This window comes from Entelurus aequoreus, linkage group LG08 (assembly GCF_033978785.1).
Source record: "Entelurus aequoreus isolate RoL-2023_Sb linkage group LG08, RoL_Eaeq_v1.1, whole genome shotgun sequence".
Taxonomy (NCBI): Eukaryota; Metazoa; Chordata; class Actinopteri; order Syngnathiformes; family Syngnathidae; genus Entelurus; species Entelurus aequoreus.
In genome coordinates, this window is record NC_084738.1 from 70,229,978 (window position 1) to 70,251,038 (window position 21,061).

At 34.9% G+C, this 21,061-nt stretch overlaps 1 protein-coding gene across 4 annotated transcripts in view; it reads left to right on the forward strand.

The window, feature by feature from the left end:
- The window catches only part of LOC133656251 (5-hydroxytryptamine receptor 3A-like), a 31,005-nt gene that overhangs the window by 5,002 nt on the left and 4,942 nt on the right, over nucleotides 1-21,061 (forward strand). For all 4 annotated transcript variants that reach the window (XM_062057213.1, XM_062057211.1, XM_062057212.1 and 1 more), the window contains 5 exons: nucleotides 7-116; nucleotides 199-368; nucleotides 7,254-7,411; nucleotides 16,253-16,463; nucleotides 18,397-18,552. In XM_062057213.1, coding sequence (XP_061913197.1) covers nucleotides 7-116; nucleotides 199-368; nucleotides 7,254-7,411; nucleotides 16,253-16,463; nucleotides 18,397-18,552 — 805 coding nt within the window. The remainder of the gene's footprint in view (nucleotides 1-6; nucleotides 117-198; nucleotides 369-7,253; nucleotides 7,412-16,252; nucleotides 16,464-18,396; nucleotides 18,553-21,061) is intronic.

Genomic DNA, 21,061 nt, shown 5'->3' on the forward strand with positions numbered 1-21,061 from the left:
CCGCAGAGGTGGCGCAATGACTACATTTCCTGGGATCCCCAAGAGTTCTGCGGGATAGATAATGTGTCTCTTCCCGCTGAGGTCCTGTGGAAGCCAGACCTCACCATCGAGGAGATGTAAGCCATTAGAAAAGTAACCACCACCCACCCTCAGCAACCGCCAGAATAAACACCCACTCCGTTGGACGTCTTCCAACAGGACGGAGAAGGACAAAGCCCCGCCCACTCCCTATGTGACCATCAGCGCTAATGGCTTCGTGGAGGTCCATTACGACCAAGTCCTGGTCTGCACCTGTCGGATGCACATCTACAAGTTCCCCTTCGACACGCAGCGATGCAACCTCACCTTCAAGTCCGTCATACACACGGGTGAGTCGCAAAAAAAACAACCGATGTTTTTATTTCCCTAGATCAGTTGTCGTTCAACCATTTTTTGCGTCGAAAAAATGCGGAGGCACACCACCGGCAGAAATCATTAAAAAACGGAAACTCAGTAGACAAGAAAAAGTCGTTGTCGCAATTGTTGGATATGAATTTAAAGCATAACCAAGCATGCATCACTATAGCTCTTGTCTCAAAGTAGGTGTACTGTCAATCAATCATCAATCAATGTTTATTTATATAGCCCTAAATCACAAGTGTCTCAAAGGGCTGTACAAGCCACAACGACATCCTCGGTACAGAGCCCACATACGGGCAAGGAAAAACTCACCCCAGTGGGACGTCGGTGAATGACTATGAGAAACCTTGGAGAGGACCGCATATGTGGGTAACCCCCCCCCCCCCCTCTCTAGGGGAGACCGAAAGCAATGGATGTCGAGTGGGTCTGACATAACATTGTGAAAGTCCAGTCCACAGTGGATCCAACACATCAGCGGGAGTCCAGTCCAACAGGAAACCATCCCGAGCGGAGACGGGTCAGCAGCGCAGAGATGTCCCCAACCCATGCACAGGCTAGTGGTCCACCCGGGGTCCCGACTCTGGACAGCCAGCACTTCATCCATGGCCACCGGACCTATGCAACTCCCCCTCGCAAGGGACAGGGGAGAAGAGGAGAGAAGAAAAGAAACGGCAGATCAACTGGTCTAAAAACTGGTCTCTACTGTCACCACCTGTCACATCACGCCGTGACTTATTTGGAGTTTTTTGCTGTTTTCCTGTGTGTAGTGTTTTAGTTCTTGTCTTGCGCTCCTATTTTGGTGTCTTTTTCTCTTGTTTTGGTATTTTCCTGTCGCAGTTTCATGTCTTCCTTCGAGCGATATTTCCCGCGTCTACTTTGTTTTAGCAATCAACATTTTTTCAGTTGTTTTTATCCTTCTTTGTGGGGACATTGTTGATTGTCATGTCATGTTCGGATGTACGTTGTGGACGCCGTCTTTGCTCCGCAGTAAGTCTTTGCTGTCGTCCAGCATTCTGTTTTTGTTTACTTTGTAGCCAGTTCAGTTTTAGTTCGGTTCTGCATAGCCTTCCCTAAGCGTCTATGCGTTTTCTTAGGGGCACTCACCTTTTGTTTATTTTTGGTTTAAGCATTAGACACCTTTTTACCTGCACGCTGCCTCCCGCTGTTTCCGACATCTACAAAGCAATTAGCTACCGGCTGCCACCTACTGATATGGAAGAGTATTACACGGTTACTCTGCCGAGCTCCAGACAGTACCGACACTCAACAACAACACATCATTTGCAGACTATAATTACTGGTTTGGTAATTTGTGTGCCGCGGCACAGTGGTTGAAAAACACTGCCCTAGATCAGGGGTGCCCAACTTTCAAAAACAATGCAATTCATTACTTTTTTTAACCTCTAGGGCTCCTCTCAAGTTTGGTCCCAGGGACCGGAATGGTCTAAAAAAAAAGGTCTTATATAATTTTTTTGTTTGTTTTTGTTAACACTTAAATATTTAGATCAGGGGTCCCCTGCTGGTAGACCTGAGTTAAAACAAAAAAAAGTGTATTTTATTTTATTTATTTAATACATTTTTTTATTTTAATCTGTCCTTTCTAGCCATTTTCTATTGCTTGTTATTCTCGGGGTCTTCTAGCCACTCCGGCAAATCATATTCTCTAAAAATACATTTTCCCATCGACAAAGTGACGTCATCATGTTTGGGGTCCCCAAATTTTTTGACCCGGGAGCCGCATTGGGTTAAAAAAGCCATATATATATATATTATGTATATATTTTTTGTTTGTTTGTTTTTTTATGTTTAATGCCATTTTTGTGAAAGAAAACCCTGTTTTTACGACAAAAACACAAAATATGCTATATATATATATATATATATTTATATATATATATGTATATATATGTACATGTATATATGTATATGTTTATAGGTATATATATATATATATATATATATATATATATATATATATATATATATATATATATATATACATATTTATGTATGTATATTTATACACACATAAACATATACATATACATATATACATATGTATATATACATGTTTTTGCCGTAAAAACAGGGTCTTCTTTCACAAAAATAGCATTAAACATTAAAACAAAATTATTTTAATTATATCGATAGACAGATGAAGTTGATCTACAGATTTAAGCATTGACAAAACAAACAAAAAAATTAAAACATATAATCGACAAATAGATTTGAAATTGATATAGAGATTTAAGCATTGAAATTAAAATGAAATTCAAAAAAATAATGTATGACTTATTTTTAACACTTTTATGAGCGGGGCCCTTTTGGATCCCTGATCATTTGACTGGGATTTTTTGCTTTTACTTTATTTGCTCCAAAAATAAATAGGACTCAAAATGTTGTTATGAATTATGAACTATCACATCAAATTTTCCTTATATTTGAATTTTTTGGGGGGGTGGGGGGATATTGCATATTTTGTGGGGGGGTTTTTGCCATAAAAACAGGGTTTTCTTTAACAAAAATTGCATAAAACATGAATTATTTTTTATTTTTTTAAATTAAAATAAATAAATAAAAAAAATTTTAAAAATAAAATAAAAAAATAAAAAAAATAAAAATAAAAATAAAAAAATATATATATATAGCCGGCTCCAGGCCAAATTTTTTTAACCCAATGCCGCCCCCTGGTCAAAAATTTTAGGGACCCCTACTTTGGAACAACTTAATCTGTCTGTCAAAATACTTTGTTGTTGTTTTTTTCATGTTTAATGCAATTTTTGTGGCAAAAACACAAAATATGCAAGATTTACTACCCCCCCAAAAATTCTAATACTAATATATGGAATATTTATCAGGGTCCATGAAAGTGTTAAAAATAAGTCATACATTTTTTTTTTTTAATCTATTTTAGTTTCAACGCTTAAATCTTGATTTCAATTTCAGATCTATTCGTAGATTTAATGTTTTTTTTGTTTTGTTTGTTTTGTCAACGCATAAATCTTTAGATCAACTTGATCTGTCTGTCGATATAAAGTTGTTGTTTTTTTTTTTCATGTTTTATGCAATTTTTGTTAAATAAAACCCAGTTTTTAATGCCAAAAAACCCCACAAAATATGCAATATTTCCCCCCCCCACCCAAAATTCAAATATAAGGAATATTTGATGTGACCGTTCATAATTCATAACAACATTTTGAGTCCTATTTAATTTTTGGAGCAAATAAAGTTAAAAAAAAAACAAAACAGTCAAATTATCAGGGATCCAAAAGGGCCCCGCTCATAAAAGTGTTAAAAATAAGTCATACATTATTTTTTTAAAATTAATTTTAGTTTCAACGCTTAAATCTCTATATCAATTTCAGATCTATGTGTCGATTATATGTTTACATTTTTTTTGTTTGTTTTGTCAACGCTTAAATCTGTAGATCAACTTGATCTGTGTCGATATATTTAAAATAAATAAAATGTACAGTATGTTTAATGCCATTTTTGTTAAAGAAAACTCTGTCTTTATGGCAAAAAAGCACAAAATATGCAATCCCCCCCTCAAAATATATATTTTAAATAATATATAGAAAGTTTGATGTGATAGTTCATAATTCATGACAACATTTTGAGTCCTATTTATTTTTGGAGCAAATAAAGTTAAAAAAAACAAAAAACAGCCATATTATTAGGGATCCAAAAGGCTCATAAAAGTGTTAAAAATAAGTCATACATTATTTTTTTTAATTTAATTTTAGTTTCAACGCTTAAATCTCTATATCAATTTCAGATCTATGTGTCGATTATATGTTTACATTTTTTTTGTTTGTTTTGTCAATGCTTAAATCTGTAGATCAACTTGATCGGTCTGTCGATATAATAAAAAAAATAAAAAAATGTATGTTTAATGCCATTTTTGTTCAAGAAAACTCTGTTTTTATGGCAAAAAAACACAAAATATGCAATGCCCCCACCCCCCACCCCCCCTAAAAAAATAATAATATATGGAATATTTGATGTGATAGTTTTTTGAGTCCTATTTATTTTTAGAGCAAATAAAGTTTAAAAAAAAACAAAACAGTCAAATTATCAGGGATCCAAAAGGGCCCCGCTCATAAAAGTGTTAAAAATAAGTCATACATTATTTTTTTTAAATTAATTTTAGTTTCAATGCTTAAATCTCTATATCAATTTCAGATCTATTTGTGGATTATTAGATTTATTTATTTTTGTTTGTTTTGTCAACGCTTAAATCTGCTTAAATCAACTTGATCTGTCTGTCGATATAATAAAAACAATTTTAAAAAATTATGTTTAATGCCATTTTTGTTAAAGAAAACTCTGTTTTTATGGCAAAAAAACACACAAAATATGCAATGCTTAACCCCCCCAAATTTTATTTTATTTTTATTTTTTTTAAATAATAAATGGAATATTTGATGTGATAGTTCATAATTCATAACAACATTTTGAGTCCTATTTATTTTTGGAGCAAATAAAGTAAAAAAAAAAAAAAATCCCAGTCAAATTATCAGGGATCCAAAAGGGCCCCGCTCATAAAAGTGTTAAAAATAAGTCATACGTTATTTTTTTTAAAATTAATTTTAGTTTCAACGCTTAAATCTCTATATCAATTTCAGATCTATGTGTCGATTATATGTTTACATTTTTTTTGTTTGTTTTGTCAACGCTTAAATCTGTAGATCAACTTGATCGGTCTGTCGATATAATAAAAACAATAAAAAAATGTATGTTTAATGCCATTTTTGTTCAAGAAAACTCTGTTTTATGGCAAAAAAACACAAAATATGCAATGCCCCCCACCCAAAAAATTTTTATAAATAATATATGGAATATTTGATGTGATAGTTTTTTGAGTCCTATTTATTTTTAGAGCAAATAAAGTTAAAAAACAAAACAAACAGTCAAATTATCAGGGATCCAAAAGGGCCCCGCTCATAAAAGTGTTAAAAATAAGTCATACATTTTTTTTTTTAATTAATTTTAGTTTCAATGCTTAAATCTCTATATCAATTTCAGATCTATTTGTGGATTATTAGATTTTTTTTTGTTTAGTTTGTTTTGTCAACGCTTAAATCTGCTTAAATCAACTTGATCTGTCTGTCAATATAATAAAAAAAAAAATTTAAATTATGTTTAATGCCATTTTTGTTAAAGAAAACTCTGTTTTTATGGCAAAAAAACACAAAATATGCAATGCTTAACCCCCCCAAATTTTATTTTATTTTTTATTTTATTTTATTTTTAAATAATAAATGGAAAATTTGATGTGATAGTTCATAATTCATAACAACATTTTGAGTCCTATTTATTTTTGGAGCAAATAAAGTAAAAAAAAAAAAAAAATCCCAGTCAAATTATCAGGGATCCAAAAGGGCCCCGCTCATAAAAGTGTTAAAAATAAGTCATACATTATTTTTTTTAAATTAATTTTTGTTTCAACGCTTAAATCTCTATATCAATTTCAGATCTATGTGTCGGTTATATGTTTACATTTTTTTTGTTTGTTTTGTCAATGCTTAAATCTGTAGATCAACTTGATCTGTCTGTCGATATCATTTAAAAAATAAAAAAAAATGTTTAATGCCATTTTTGTTAAAGAAAACTTTGTTTTTATGGCAAAAAAGCACAAAATATGCAATCCCCCCCTCAAAATATATATTTTTAAATAAAATATAGAAAATTTGATGTGATAGTTCATAATTCATGACAACATTTTGAGTCCTATTTATTTTTGGAGCAAATAAAGTTAAAAAAAAAAAAAAACCAGTCAATTTATCAGGGATCCAAAAGGCTCATAAAAGTGTTAAAAATAAGTCATACATATTTTTTTTAAATTTAATTTTAGTTTCAACGCTTAAATCTCTATATCAATTTCAGATCTATTTGTGGATTATATGATTTAATTTTTTTTGTTTGTTTTGTCAACGCTTAAATCTGCTTAAATCAACTTGATCTGTCTGTCAATATAATAAAAATTTTTAAAAAAATTATGTTTAATGCCATTTTTGTTAAAGAAAACTCTGTTTTTATGGCAAAAAAACACACAAAATATGCAATGCTTAACCCCCCCAAATTTTATTTTATTTTTTATTTCATTTTATTTTTAAATAATAAATGGAAAATTTGATGTGATAGTTCATAATTCATAACAACATTTTGAGTCCTATTTATTTTTGGAGCAAATAAAGTTAAAAAAAACAAAAAACAGCCATATTATTAGGGATCCAAAAGGCTCATAAAAGTGTTAAAAATAAGTCATACATTATTTTCTTTAATTTAAGTTTAGTTTCAACGCTTAAATCTCTATATCAATTTCAGATCTATTTGTGGATTATATGTTTTTATTTTTTTGTTTATTTTGTCAACGCTTAAATCTTGAAATCAACTTGATCTGTCTGTCAATATAAAGTCTTTATTTTATTTTTATGTTTAATGCCATTTTTGTTAAAGAAAACTCTGTTTTTATGGCCAAAAAACCCCCACAAAATATGCAACGCTTACCGCACTTTGACACTTCCATCTTAGCTGCTGAAAATATAATTGTCCTGCTTGTTGCCAGGCAGAATTCATGGTGCACAGTTCATATTGCCCGAAAGGCCAATGTAAAAAAAAAAGCAACGAAAGCCACACCCACTGACCTAAAAAGAGCGCCAGCAGGAACAGGAAGTGAAACAGACTCTCGTGTTAACATTCGGACTAATCTGTATGAAATACGAAATGTTCCTAATGAGTTTGCATCGATCCAAATAGCTTTCAAGCTAATGTTCACTCGGGAGGAAATACACCATCGGCGCCGGGAAATGAAGCCGCACTAATTAATTGCACCGTTTTCCACTGCCCAGCCAAAGACCTGCTCCTGAAGGCCAGCGACAACTCCAGCGAGGCCTCCGAGTCGTCGCGCGAGCTGATGAGGACGCAGTACGAGTGGGTCTTCCTCAACATGAACGTGACCGCCTACAACGCCAGCGTCGACAGCGACCAGGACAAGATCGTCTACACGGTCCGTCTAATTGGTCGTCTGCTTGATTTCTTTGAAAATGCCTAATGGCCGAAATAATGTTAGCTTCAATTCTGTTCTGCAATGCAAACAACACACCAATGAACACCAAACTTGCAGCATTTTTTTACATTTTTAAAACACTACTTTCTGCAGTGCAAACAGCATATTTTCTTATGTTTGCACGTGCAAACATAGTATGCCAAAAAAAAAAACGACACAATTTTGACACAAATTCTAAATTTTCGGAGATGAAAACAACATTTAGCCTCAATAACAAACATGTTCGCAATGATAACAACACGCTTACAGGTCATTTTTGGCCTAAAAACCCTATTCCAGCATCCAAAACATGATTTGCCATAAATATCATAGTTTGTATTCATTTGTTTTGCTATGAGATGAGCATATTTTTCCACAAAACAACACAAACCCTATTTTACCAGATACAAACAACCCAATTTTGCTACCAAATGTAATTTTATGTGATAAAAACAACCTATAGCCACAAAAGTACTGTTTTTGCACAAAAAAAAAAAATGCTTGTTTTGCTTCAGCAACACCATTTTTTTAGGTAATCATTCTTTATTTTGCCGCTGGACGGTGGTGCTATTGTCATGCAGTAGAAGGCTAAGCTAGTGACACAACAACTCATTTTAATACTTAACACTATAAGACCACATCTTGAACCAAAAATAGTATTTCATGGAACAGAAACAACATACTTTGGCTTAAAAAAAAAGGTATTTAATAAAAACCACTGGAAAATACTAAAAAAAGCACTGAAAAAAAGTTATTTTGCCTGAGAAACACGATTTCCTGCCAAAAAAAACCCCCAACATACCTAATACGCCACAAAAACTGACTAAGGTTACATTTCTACCGAGTCTAACTTTCATCATGCTAATAACTCCACTGTTCAGCTGCTTCAAGAACGATCGAGACTCAAGGCTACAAAGTACGCTACGAGCGACATCGTGAACGTAATAACGGAGTATATAACTTACTCATCCATTGCCAAACACAGTAGGCACTGATCCAATTAAAACTATTTTTTAGGTAAATCATTATTTATTTTGCCGCTGGACGGTGATACTATTCTCATGCAGTAGAAGGCTAAGCTAGCGACACAACAACAATATTCCCCAATCCAAACCGCTAATTTACATATTTTTTCCTCAAAAACAATCTCCTGTGAATTTTTTTTTTTTATTATATAAAAACACCTTTCTAGTGATGCAAACAACATAATTTTCCATAAAAACACTATTTTCTCAACTCCAAACCACATGTTGTGACACAAAACACATTTTCAATACCATTAGATATTTTTTACATTTTTGTATTTTTGCACAAAGCATTTTCTATGATGCGAACAATTTATTTAGACACAAATAAATAATTTATGTGATAAAATCAACAAATTTAGTCATAGAAGGACTGTTCTTGCACTAAAAAATATGGATTTTGCCTCAAAAACAAAAATGTCTGCAGTTAAAACATGTTTTGAAGCACTATAGTCTCCAAACCAAACAACTCATTTTACTACTTAGCACTATGATAAGACCACATTTTGACCCAAAAACAGTATTTCATGGAACAGAAACAACATGTTTTGGCTTAAAAACCACTGGAAAATATTAAAAAAGCGCTGAATTTTTTTTAATTTTGCCTGAGAAACACAATTTTCTGAAAAAAAAAAAACCAACATACCTAATACGCCACAAAAACTGACTAAGGTTACATTTCTACCGAGTCTAACTTTCATCATGCTAATAACTCCACTGTTCAGCTGCTTCAAGAACGATCGAGACTCAAGGCTACAAAGTACTCTACGAGCGCTTGTACGCTACGAGCGACATCGCGAACGTAATAACGGAGTATATAACTTACTCATCCATTGCCAAACACAGTAGGCACTGATCCAAATAAAACTATTTTTTAGGTAAATCATTCTTTATTTTGCCGCTGGACGGTGATACTATTCTCATGCAGTAGAAGGCTAAGCTAGCGACACAACAACAATATTCCCCAATCCAAACCGCTAATTTACATAGTTTTTCCTCTTTTTTTTTTATTTTTATAAAAACACCTTTCTAGCGACGCAAACAACATAATTTTACATAAAAACAATATTTTCTCAACTCCAAACCCCATGTTGTGACACAAAACACATTTTCAATACCATTAGATATTTTTTACATTTTTGTATTGTTGCACAAAGCATTTTCTATGATGCGAACAATTTATTTAGACACAAATAAATCATTTCTGTGATAAAATAAACGTATTTAGTCACAGAAGCAATGTTCTTGCACTGAAGATATATATATATATATTTTGCCTCAAAAACAAAAATGTCTGCAGTTAAAACAACATGCCTTGAAACACTATAGTCTCCAAACCAAACAACTCATTTTAATACTTAACACTATAAGACCACATCTTGACCCAAATATAGTATTTCATGGAACAGAAACAACATACTTTGGCTTAAAAAAAAATTGTATTTGATAAAAACCACTGGAAAATATTAAAAAAGCACTGAAAAAAAGTTATTTTGCCTGAGAAACACGATTTCCTGCTAAAAAAACAAAACAACAAACCTAGTACGCCACAAAAACTGACTAAGGTTACATTTCTACCGAGGCGAACTTTCATCATGCTAATAACTCCACTGTTCAGCTGCTTCAAGAACGATCGAGACTCAAGGCTACAAAGTACGCTACGAGCGCTTGTACGCTACGAGCGACATCGCGAACGTAATAACGGAGTATATAACTTACTCGTCCATTGCCAAACACAGTAGGCACTGATCCAATTAAAACTATTTTTTAGGTAAATCATTCTTTATTTTGCCGCTGGACGGTGATACTATTCTCATGCAGTAGAAGGCTAAGCTAGCGACACAACAACAATATTCCCCAATCCAAACCGCTAATTTACATATTTTTTCCTCAAAAACAATCTCCTGTGAAGTCTTTTTTTTTATTATATAAAAACACCTTTCTAGCGATGCAAACAACATAATTTTCCATAAAAACACTATTTTCTCAACTCCAAACCACATGTTGTGACACAAAACACATTTTCAATACCATTAGATATTTTTTACATTTTTGTATTTTTGCACAAAGCATTTTCTATGATGCGAACAATTTATTTGGACACAAATAAATCATTTCTGTGATAAAATAAATTTATTTAGTCACAGAAGCAATGTTCTTGCACTGAAGATATATATATATGTTTTGCCTCAAAAACAAAAATGTCTGCAGTTAAAACAACATGCCTTGAAACACTATAGTCTCCAAACCAAACAACTCATTTTAATACTTGACACTATAAGACCACATCTTGACCCATTATAGTATTTCATGGAACAGAAACAACATACTTTGGCTTAAAAAAAAATAATAATTTGATAAAAACCACTGGAAAATACTAAAAAAAGCACTGAAAAAAAGTTATTTTGCCTGAGAAACACGATTTCCTGCTAAAAAAACAAAACAACATACCTAATACGCCACAAAAACTGACTAAGGTTACATTTCTACCGAGGCGAACTTTCATCATGCTGATAACTCCACTGTTCAGCTGCTTCAAGAACGATCGAGACTCAAGGCTACAAAGTACCGGTACGCTACGAGCGCTTGTACGCTACGAGCGACATTGCGAACGTAATAACGGAGTATATAACTTACTCATCCATTGCCAAACACAGTAGGCACTGATCCAATTAAAACTATTTTTTAGGTAAATCATTCTTTATTTTGCCGCTGGACGGTGATACTATTCTAATGCAGTAGAAGGCTAAGCTAGCGACACAACAACAATACCCCCCAATCCAAACCGCTAATTTACATATTTTTTCCTCAAAAACAATCTCCTGTGAAGTCTTTTTTTTAATTATATAAAAACACCTTTCTAGCGATGCAAACAACATAATTTTCCATAAAAACACTATTTTCTCAACTCCAAACCACATGTTGTGACACAAAACACATTTTCAATACCATTAGATATTTTTTACATTTTTGTATTTTTGCACAAAGCATTTTCTATGATGCGAACAATTTATTTAGACACAAATAAATCATTTCTGTGATAAAATAAACTTATTTAGTCACAGAAGCAATGTTGCACTGAAGATATATATATATTTTGCCTCAAAAACAAAAATGTCTGCAGTTAAAACAACATGCCTAGAAACACTATAGTCTCCAAACCGAACAACTCATTTTAATACTTAACACTATAAGACCACATCTTGACCCAAATATAGTATTTCATGGAACAGAAACAACATACTTTGGCTTAAAAAAAAATTGTATTTGATAAAAACCACTGGAAAATATTAAAAAAGCACTGACAAAAAGTTATTTTGCCTGAGAAACACGATTTCCTGCTAAAAAAAAAAAAACCCAAAATACCTAATACGCCACAAAAACTGACTAAGGTTACATTTCTACCGAGTCTAACTTTCATCATGCTAATAACTCCACTCTTCAGCTGCTTCAAGAACGATCGAAACTCAAGGCTACAAAGTACGCTACGAGCGACATCGCGAACGTAATAACGGAGTATATAACTTACTCATCCATTGCCAAACACAGTAGGCACTGATCCAATTAAAACTATTTTTTAGGTAAATCATTCTTTATTTTGCCGCGGGACGGTGATACTATTCTCATGCAGTAGAAGGCTAAGCTAGCGACACAACAACAATATTCCCCAATCCAAACCGCTAATTTACATAGTTTTTCCTCTTTTTTTTTATTTTTTATAAAAACACCTTTCTAGCGACGCAAACAACATAATTTTACATAAAAACAATATTTTCTCAACTCCAAACCACATATTGTGACAGAGAACACATTTTCAATACCATTAGATATTTTTTACATTTTTGTATTTTTGCACAAAGCATTTTCTATGATGCGAACAATTTATTTAGACACAAATAAATAATTTCTGTGATAAAATCAACATATTTAGTCATAGAAGGACTGTTCTTGCACTGAAAAATATGGATTTTGCCTCAAAAACAAAAATGTCTGTAGTTAAAACAACATGCCTTGAAGCACTATAGTCTCCAAACCAAACAACTCATTTTAATACTTAACACTATGATAAGACCACATCTTGACCCAAAAACAGTATTTCATGGAACAGAAACAACATATTTTGGCTTAAAAACACATTTTATTTGATAAAAACCACTGGAAAATACTAAGAAAATACTAAAAAAAAAGTTATTTTGCCTGAGAAACAGGATTTTCTGCAAAAAAAACAAAAACAACATACCTAATACGCCACAAAAACTGACTTAGGTTAAATTTCTACCGAGTGCAACTTTCTAATGCCAGACCCTGGACGTGAAGTTGCGTCATTTCTCACGGCACACTAGTGCGGTTGAAAAACACTGCAGTAGAAGGCTAAGCCAGCGGCACAACAACGCACACAGTTCTAACCTACTGTTTTTACTTACCGTTTTAATGTCTCCTCCAATGAAACAACATACTTTGGCTTAAAAAACAATTTTATTTGATGAAAACTACTGGAAAATACTGAAAAAGCACTGAAAAATAGTTATTTTGCCTGAGAAACAGGATTTTCTGCAAAAACAAAACAAAAACAACATAACTAATACACCACAAAAACTGACTTAGGTTAAATTTCTACCGAGTGCAACTTTCTAATGCCAGACCCTGGACGTGTATACATGTGTATGTCGACAATAAAAGACGTAAGTTTTTGCTGTCGTCCAGCATTTTGTTTCTGTTTACTTTGTAGCCAGTTCATTTTTACTTTCGCTTTGCATAGCCATTGCCTTTCATTTTTGGTTTAAGTATTACGTACCTTTTTACCGCTGTGGTCTGCATATTGGGATCACAACCAACCATCCTCGTCTCACCCGACACATTCCGACTTTTACACAGCAATTAACTACCTGCTGCCACCTACTGACGTGGAGTGTTACGTGGTTACCCCGCCGAGTTCTACACAGCACGGACACTAAGCAACGGCACATTATTTGCAGATTATTATTATTGATTTGCGAAAAACTTTTTTTGGGACCAATTGGGTGAAGTTGCGTCATTTCTCACGGCACACTAGTGCGGTTGAAAAACACTGCAGTAGAAGGCTAAGCCAGCGGCACAACAACTCACACAGTTCTAACCTACTGTTATTACTTACCGTTTTAATGTCTCCTCCAATGAAACAACATACTTTGGCTTAAAAAAAACAATTTTATTTGATGAAAACTACTGGAAAATACTGAAAAAGCACTGGAAAATAATTATTTTGCCTGAGAAACAGGATTTTCTGCAAAAAAAACCAAAAACAACATACCTAATACGCCACAAAAACTGACTTAGGTTAAATTTCTACCGAGTTCAACTTTCTAATGCCAGACCCTGGACGTGTATACATGTGTATGTCGACAATAAAAGACGTAAGTTTTTGCTGTCGTCCAGCATTTTGTTTCTGTTTACTTTGTAGCCAGTTCATTTTTACTTTCGCTTTGCATAGCCATTGCCTTTCATTTTTGGTTTAAGTATTACGTACCTTTTTACCGCTGTGGTCTGCATATCGGGATCACAACCAACCATCCTCGTCCCACCCGACACATTCCGACTTTTACAAAGTAATGAACTACCCGCTGCCACCTACTGACGTGGAGTGTTACGTGGTTACCCCGCCGAGTTCTACACAGCACGGACACTAAGCAACGGCACATTATTTGCAGATTATTATTATTGATTTGCGAAAAACATTTTTTGGGACCAATTAGGTGAAGTTGCGTCATTTCTCACGGCACACTAGTGTGGTTGAAAAACACTGCAGTAGAAGGCTAAGCCAGCGGCACAACAACTCACACAGTTCTAACCTACTGTTATTACTTACCGTTTTAATGTCTCCTCCAATGAAACAACATACTTTGGCTTAAAAAAAACAATTTTATTTGATGAAAACTACTGGAAAATACTGAAAAAGCACTGGAAAATAATTATTTTGCCTGAGAAACAGGATTTTCTGCAAAAAAAACCAAAAACAACATACCTAATACGCCACAAAAACTGACTTAGGTTAAATTTCTACCGAGTTCAACTTTCTAATGCCAGACCCTGGACGTGTATACATGTGTATGTCGACAATAAAAGACGTAAGTTTTTGCTGTCGTCCAGCATTTTGTTTCTGTTTACTTTGTAGCCAGTTCATTTTTACTTTCGCTTTGCATAGCCATTGCCTTTCATTTTTGGTTTAAGTATTACGTACCTTTTTACCGCTGTGGTCTGCATATTGGGATCACAACCAACCATCCTCGTCTCACCCGACACATTCCGACTTTTACAAAGCAATTAACTACCTGCTGCCACCTACTGACGTGGAGTGTTACGTGGTTACCCTGCCGCATACTTGCCAACCTTGAGACCTCCGATATCGGGAGGTGGGGGGTAGGGGCTGGGGGCTTGGTCGGGGTGGTGGGGGGGGGGGGGGGGGGTTATTTACAGCTAGAATTCACCAACTCGAGTATTTCATATATATATATATATATATATATATATATATATATATATATATATATATATATATATATATATATATATATATATATATATGTATATATATATATATGTATGTATGAAATACTTGACTTTCAGTGAATTCTAGCTATATATATATATATATATATATATATATATATATATATATATATATGAAATACTTGACTTTCAGTGAATTCTAGCTATATATATACATATATATATATATATATATATATATATATATATATATATATATATATATATATATATATATATATTTATTTTATTTACGTATAAATAAAAGAAATTCTTAAATTTCAGTGTTCCGGTGGCTATCCATTAGATGGCAGTATTGTCTTGTTTAACTTCTCCGTTCATGATGAGTATATCATTTCGGCCACCGTGTTCAATGGAGAAGTCTGTTCTACAAAATTTACAGACAACATACACCTTCCCCTTCGAACTGTCCTGGATGAACTGAAATTCTTGTTTCCATTCGTTTTGGAACTTACAAGCGTATTTCTTCATCTTGCTCGTCGACGGTGTCGCCATGTCTGTAATTTCCTCGTTCTTCTGCTTCGTCTCCTTGTTGTGCGCGCAGTTGTGCACTCTACTCTCTAAAAGCCCTAGATGTTATGACGTCATTGGGCAGGCAAGCTGTTTATATTGTGGGAAAGCGGACGTGAGAACAGGCTGTCCCCACTCAGTCTCAGGTCCGCATTGAGCTGGAGGGGGGCGTGGCCTCCAGCTCCGGCTGAATACCGGGAGTTTGTCGGGAGAAAATCTCTGCCAGGAGGTTGTCGGGAGAGGCGCTGAATTCTCCCGCTAAAAACGGGAGGGTTGGCAAGTATGCCCTGCCGAGTTCTACACAGCACGGACACTAAGCAACGGCACATTATTTGCAGATTATTATTATTGATTTGCGGAAAAATTTTTTTGGGACCAATTAGGTGAAGTTGCGTAATTTCCCACGGCACACCAGACAATATCTCACGGCACACTAGTCTGGTTGAAAAACACTGCAGTAGAAGGCTAAGCCAGCGGCACAACAACTCACACAGCTCTAACCTACTGTTATTACTAACCGTTTCAATGTTTCCTCCAATGAAACAACATACTTTGGCTTAAAAAACTATTTTATTTGATGAAAACTACTGGAAAATACTGAAAAAGCACTGAAAAATAGTTATTTTGCCTGAGAAACACCATTTTCTGCAAAAAAAAAAAAACACCAAATACCTAAAATGCCAATGATGACATCATTAGAAGCTCTCTCACCGTCTCTCAGATCACCATGAGGAGAAAACCCATCCTCTACATCGTCAACTTCGTGTTGCCCGTCCTGTTCTTCCTGGGTCTGGACTTGGCCTCCTTCCTGATCTCGGACAGGGCCGGGGAGAAGCTGAGCTTCAAGATCACGGTGCTGTTGGCCGTCACCGTGCTGCAGCTCATTCTCAACGAAATCCTGCCGTCCTCCACCAACAGGATCCCGCTCATCGGTAAGAAGCAGACCACTTTCCTTCTCAGAATCCATGGCCGTCTTTTGTTATTGTTTATTTTCTCCCTGGCACTCAACCGAGGCGGACGTTTTCCCTTTCCCTCCCCCTTATCTCTCCTGCTGGCTTCTTTGTTTTGTCTTGTCCTAGCTTTCTTCTTCTAACTTGCTCTCCAAAATCTAAACAATGGAATCGATCAACTGGCCTCTCAACAAAATTGACAAGACTTTTATTCGTAGAATGCACGGTACAGTACTGTAGAGGTTGCCCTCTAGTGGGTTCCGCGGACCACCACACACTGCCACGAGAGCCCGGATTTCAGGGTACAACACGGTTTGATTTTCATAAGTCGTGCTAGGCTTTTGCTTTCCAGAAAATGGTCTTTTTTCTCAGTCCGTCTCTCTCTCTCTCTCTGGCTCCCACTCCAACCGCCGTGTCTCGTCACGGCTGCTGCTAATAAAGGCGACAGGTGATCAGATAACAAGGCCCACCTGGGCCATCTACTCACCTGTCAATCAATCAATCAATCAATCAATCAATCAAAGTTTATTTATATAGCCCTAAATCACAAGTGTCTCAAAGGGCTGCACAAGCCACAACGACATCCTCGGTTCAGAGCCCACGTAAGGGCAAGGAAAAACTCACAACCCAGTGGGACGTTGATGTGAATGATTATGAAAAACCTTGGAGAGGACCGCAGATGTGGGTGACCCCCCCTCTAGGGGACACCGGATGCAATGGACGTCGAGTGGGTCTAGCATAATAGTGGGAGAGTCCAGTCCATAGTGGTTCTAACTTAATAGTGAGAGTCCAGTCCATAGTGGATCTAACATAATAGTGAGAGTCCAGTCCATAGTGGATCTAACATAATAGTGAGAGTCCAGTCCATAGTGGATCTAACATAATAGTGAAAGTCCAGTCCATAGTGGATCTAACATAATAGTGAGAGTCCAGTCCATAGTGGATCTAACATAATAGTGGGAGTCCAGTCCATAGTGGGTCTAACATAATAGTGTGAAAGTCCAGTCCATAGTGGATCTAACATAATAGTGAGAGTCCAGTCCATAGTGGATCTAACATAATAGTGGGAGTCCAGTCCATAGTGGATCTAACATAATAGTGGGAGTCCAGTCAATAGTGGGTCTAACATAATAGTGTGAAAGTCCAGTCCATAGTGGATCTAACATAATAGTGAGAGTCCAGTCCATAGTAGATCTAACATAATAGTGGGAGAGTCCAGTCCATAGTGGATCTAACATAATAGTGTGAGAGTCCAGTCCATAGTGGATCTAACATGATAGTGTGAGAGTCCAGTCCATAGTGGACCTAACATAATATTGTGAAAGCCCAGTCCATAGTGGATCTACCATAATAGTGAGAGTCCAGTCCATAGTGGATCTAACATAATAGTGGGAGAGTCCAGTCCATAGTGGATCTAACATAATAGTGTGAGAGTCCAGTCCATAGTGGATCTAACATAATAGTGGGAGTCCAGTACATAGTGGATCTAACATAATAGTGTGAGAGTCCAGTCCATAGTAGATCTAACATAATAGTGGGAGAGTCCAGTCCATAGTGGATCTAACATAATAGCGAGAGTCCAGTCCATAGTGGATCTAACATAATAGTGTGAGAGTCCAGTCCATAGTAGATCTAACATAATAGTATGAGTCCAGTCCATAGTGGGGTGAGCAATTTTTATCATACAATTTTTTTTTCCTGGCCCCAGACTGAGTCCCCACCCCTGCACCAGGGCCTAGTCTGGCATCTACTTTTTTTTTTACTCACTATCCTCCCCCCGTGTCCACCTTTCCCCACCTTTTAGTGTTCCTGTCCTGTCACCCTGTGCCCTTGAACGGGTCTGTGCTGAAAATGTAACCTTGTTGTCCTGGAAGTGAAAGTGACAATACAGTTCTATCCTTCCCCTCCTTCTTAGGCGTCTACTGCATCGGGATCTTTGCTCTGATGCTGCTCAGCCTCTTGGAGACCATCTGTGTGATGCGCCTGATGCAGATAGACAACAAAAGCGACAACCACGCAGACGGGGAGGAGAACGGCGGCTTTAGCAAACACGCTAACTTTTATAACGGAGGTACGTGAAGTCCCGCCTGCATTTAAAGGAAAACTGCACTAGTTTGGGAGGTTTTCACAATCCCTATGTGAGACAAGAACACATGTTTTTCTTTTTTTTAATGCATTCTAAGTCATAAAACATGGCAAGTACGAGGTGGCTGACGGGAGAACACTATTCTGCCCATAAAGCCCTCTAAAAAACACCCCAAAACCGCCAACAAAACTCAATTTAGTGACCTAGCGGGACTTGGGAATGCAAAAGTGATAGCTCTATACTTGAGAAAAGACTACCTGTCTAGCTCGACGCCAACATTTAAGTTATGACTAAAAGCAGTTGTTTTCCAGACACTTACACACTGCTCAGTGGCCTAGCGGTTAGAGCAGGGGTCACCAACCTTTTTGAAACCAAGAGCTACTTCTTGGGTAGTGATTAATGCGAAGGGCTACCAGTTTGATACACACTTAAATAAATTGCCAGAAATAGCCAATTTGCTCAATTTACCTTTAACTCTGTTATTATTAATAATTAATGATATTTACACTTAATTGAACGGTTTAAAAGAGGAGAAAACACGAAAAAAAATGACAATTCAATTTTGAAACATATTTTATCTTCAATTTCGACTCTTTAAAATTCAAAATTCAACCGAAAAAACTAGCAAATTTGAATCTTTTTGAAAAAATTAAAAAAATAATTTATGGAACATCATTAGTAATTTTAAGATTAATTTTAGAATTTTGATGACATGTTTTAAATAGGTTAAAATCCAATCTGCACTTTGTTAGAATATATAACAAATTGGACCAAGCTATATTTCTAACAAAGACAAATCATTATTTCTTCTAGATTTTCCAGAACAAAAATTTTAAAAGACATACAAAAGACTTTGAAATAAGATTTAAATTTGATTCTACAGATTTTCTAGATTTTCCAGAATAATTTTTTTTGAATTTTAATCATAATAAATTTGAAGAAATATTTCACAAATATTCTTCGTCGAAAAAACAGAAGCTAAAATGAAGAATTAAATTAAAATTTATTTATTATTCTTTACAATAAAAAATAAAAAATAACTTGAATATTGATTTAAATTGTCAGTAAAGAAGAGGAAGGAATTTAAAAGGTAAAAAGGTATATGTGTTTAAAAATCCTAAAATCATTTTTAAGGTTGTATTTTTTCTCTGAAATTGTTTTTCTGAAAGTTATAAGAAGCAAAGTAAAAAAAATAAATGAATTTATTTAAACAAGTGAAGACCAAGTCTTTAAAATATTTTCTTGGATTTTCAAATTCTATTTGAGTTTTGTCTCTCTTAGAATTAAAAATGTCGGGCAAAGCGAGACCAGCTTGCTAGTAAATAAATACAATTTAAAAAATAGAGGCAGCTCACTGGTAAGTGCTGCTATTTGAGCTATTTTTAGAACAGGCCAGCGGGCTACTCATCTGGTCCTTACGGGCTACCTGGTGCCCGCGGGCACGGCGTTGGTGACCCCTGGGTTAGAGTGTCCGCCCTGAGATGGGTAGGTCGTGAGTTCAAACCCCCGGCCGAGTCATACCAAAGACGATAAAAATGGGGCCCGTCACTTCCCTTGCTTGGCACTCGGCGGCATGAAGGGTTGGAATTGGGGGTTAAATCACCAAAAAAATGACTCCTTGGCGCAGCCACCGCTGCTGCTCACTGCTCCCCTCACTTCCCAGGTGGTGAACAAGGGGGTAGGTCAAATGCAGAGGACACATTTCGCCACACCTAGTGTGTGTGTGACAATCATTGGTACTTTAAATGAATGTTACTACATTACATATATACTTACTTTATGTACAGTATATATTACATGTTATTATGAATGTTACTAGATACTACATATATACTTACATCATGTATATATTACATGTTATTATGAATGTTACTACATTACATATATACTTACATCATGTATATATTACATGTTATTATGAATGTTACTACATGACATATATACTTACATCATGTATATATTACGTGTTATTATGAATGTTACTAGATACTACATATATACTTACATCATGTATATATTACATGTTATTATGAATGTTACTACATGACATGTATACTTACATCATGTATATATTACATGTTATTATGAATGTTACTACATGACATATATACTTACATCATGTATATATTACATGTTATTATGAATGTTACTACATGACATATATACTTACATCATGTATATATTACATGTTATTATGAATGTTACTAGATACTACATATATACTTACATCATGTATATATTACATGTTATTATGAATGTTACTAGATACTACATATATACTTACATCATGTATATATTACATGTTATTATGAATGTTACTACATGACATATATACTTACATCATGTATATATTACATGTTATTATGAATGTTACTAGATACTACATATATACTTACATCATATATATATTACATGTTATTATGAATGTTACTACATGACATATATACTTACATCATGTATATATTACATGTTATTATGAATGTTACTACATGAC